This window comes from Penaeus monodon, chromosome 16 (assembly GCF_015228065.2).
Source record: "Penaeus monodon isolate SGIC_2016 chromosome 16, NSTDA_Pmon_1, whole genome shotgun sequence".
Lineage (NCBI taxonomy): Eukaryota > Metazoa > Arthropoda > Malacostraca > Decapoda > Penaeidae > Penaeus > Penaeus monodon.
Genome location: NC_051401.1, coordinates 21,043,988 through 21,046,487, shown reverse-complemented (window position 1 = coordinate 21,046,487; position 2,500 = coordinate 21,043,988). Strand labels below are relative to the sequence as shown.

The 2,500-nt window shown below is 37.9% G+C and overlaps 1 protein-coding gene across 1 annotated transcript in view; it reads left to right on the top strand.

Annotated features, from left to right (window-relative positions):
* The window catches only part of LOC119582632, a 3,176-nt gene extending 1,462 nt beyond the window's left edge, over window positions 1-1,714 (top strand). The window contains exon 3 of the mRNA XM_037931023.1: window positions 1-1,714. This exon is cut by the window's left edge and continues 864 nt beyond it. Coding sequence (XP_037786951.1) covers window positions 1-1,488 — 1,488 coding nt within the window. The 3' untranslated portion in view covers window positions 1,489-1,714.
* Window positions 1,715-2,500: the final 786 nt, after the last annotated feature.

Sequence of the window (2,500 nt, the reverse complement as noted above, 5' to 3'; positions counted from 1 at the left end):
GAAACGGTATCCGGTGTGAACCAAGAGACCTCCAGCCACATGCAACTACTGACGGAACTCAAGAGCAAATACGAATCGGGTTTACATGAAACACAAGAACAAATAAAAGCGAAGGAACAACAGCTTGACTCAGACATGAAATCAGAATTGCAGGCGATCGAACAGCAGTATAGCAAAGAGCTCCGCGAACCAACCATGTTCAACTGGGAGAAAATCAAGAAGGTTCTCTTGAAAACGAACGAGGCAGAAGTTGAGCACATTGCTGAAAAGTACAAGGAACGTAAGTACGACATTCAGAATCACTGCGACGTGCACAAACTCCACTATAATGTAGCTCTGCTTCGGGAAAACAAACAATACTTGCTAAAGCTGAGTGAAGCTGGAAGAACTGCCCTGATCCGTTGGAATAAAATCCGTAACTCATCCAGCGAAATTGGAGACGACGCCTCCGCTCAAGACCGTCTTTTCAACCTCTTGGAGAGCCTATTAATCAATCTGAAATGCGATCTGGAGCAAAGTTACGAACGAGAAATTTTAGAGAAAGATAAGAAATATGGGGAAGATACCCAGGCGCAGCAGGAGAAGCTCTCTCGAAAAACAGAAAAGATAGAATCTGAGTTCGAAGAGGAGTGTCGAAAAATAGACCAGTCGCGAGCGGAAGAGATGGAATACACGAGCCTGTGGAACACTCAGTATGTCCGGGGCAAAATTGAAATACTCTACAATGTGAAGCTTCAGACGGCCAAGATCCTTCACAGCGTTGCCCAGAAGAAAGCCCAAGACAAGCACTCTGACGTCCGTCTCAAACTCCATCATCTGGAGGTGCTGATTCGACTCCAGAACCGACACATAACCAACATGGAGAAACTTCTGACGATGATCATCGATACCATAACAATCCACAACCAGGTAGCGACGCGGAGGGTGTATGGGCAGTCCTTTGAAGACGAAATAGAACTTCAAGATTTTTCCAGAGAGGCAAGGAAGGATCCAGAAGTATTTCTAAGATTTGTTTCAGAGACGATCGATGAGATAGATAACAAAGAGAAACAGGCTACATTCAAACTAGAGCCTGATTTAAAATTCTATAGTTCTTCCTTACCGCTGAAGGTAAGCCATAACACTGACCAGTTGCAGAAAAACTTGAGTTCAGTGAATGGACCAGATAGTTCAAAAACTCAGAATGAGAAATCGAAGTCCCATCGCCAGATCGCGGTATGTACCACAGAAAATGGGACTGAAGATCACACGCCAGCAGGTATAGAGGAAAAGAGGAACATGCCAGAGGAGGGAAATGAGACGAGAGTGAACCTATGTGAAGTTGAGGAAATGATACAAAACACAGGACCTGACGTTACTGGAAGCGAAAAAGAGAGTAACACAAAACTACAGAAAATTGACAGCCTTTCTGGCGTCCCTGCGGAGGATACTAAAGAAAAAACGCATGTGACGATATATATAGAAGCGGAATCAAATAAAACGGAGTGATTTTACCCTTGCAGCGATTTACAGAGACGAGATGAAAAGTGGCTATGCAAAGAGTACAGAAAATAATAAATGCTCTTAAACAGAACATTTATTTCTTAATGACTGTTTACTAAAGGCGAAGGGGGACAGTTGTAATTCATATCTTAAGAGTAAAAATAAGAAAACAATGTCTACATGAAAATGCTTTACCTTGCTTTTACGGAGTGATATTAAAGAAAGAGATATTCGTTATGTTTCATTTAAATATCTACATCCTTTAATCAGCGAAGGTAAAATGTGTAACAGGAAGATGTAGAGACGAAGAGGAGCAGGGAGTTTTGGATAGAGAAATAAAAACTAATATTATTTTCTAGATAACCAAAGGGAAACGAAAGGTTAACAATAAAAATAGATATAAAAAATGTTGCCGTATGATGATTATTGTATACTGTCATTATTATTGCTATTATTATTAATAATGATATTTGAGGTAGTAATTGTAGTCCTATTACTATTACCACTACTGCTATTACTACTATTATTTTTATTTTTTTATTGTTTTGCTGTTTTACCATAATCATCATCATCATTATTATTATTATTAATTATTATTATTATTATTTTATTTTTTATCATTATTGCTGTTGCTGTTTTGTTATCATTATTATCATTGATATTTTATTTTGATATCATTCATTACCTGGTCCAAAACTTCAGAATTCTATTCCCTTCTCTTTCCCCATCTATGTTTATATATTTCTCCTATCTTCTCTTTTACTCTCCCTTGTCATTTTCTAGGGTATTTTGAATGATTGTTTATTTACAAAAGTTCCCCCTCGAAGCCAGCGTCAGGGAGCGTTTTCTCTTTTGGAGTTTCTTGATTTTTTTAATGAAAGTTAACTATTCACTAATAAAGGTAAAAGGGCAACTGTAATATTATGGTATCATTATTAATAATAGTAGTGATGATGGTAGTAATGTCAGTATTAGTACTGGTAGGTACAATAATTGATAATGACTGATAATGTAGTGA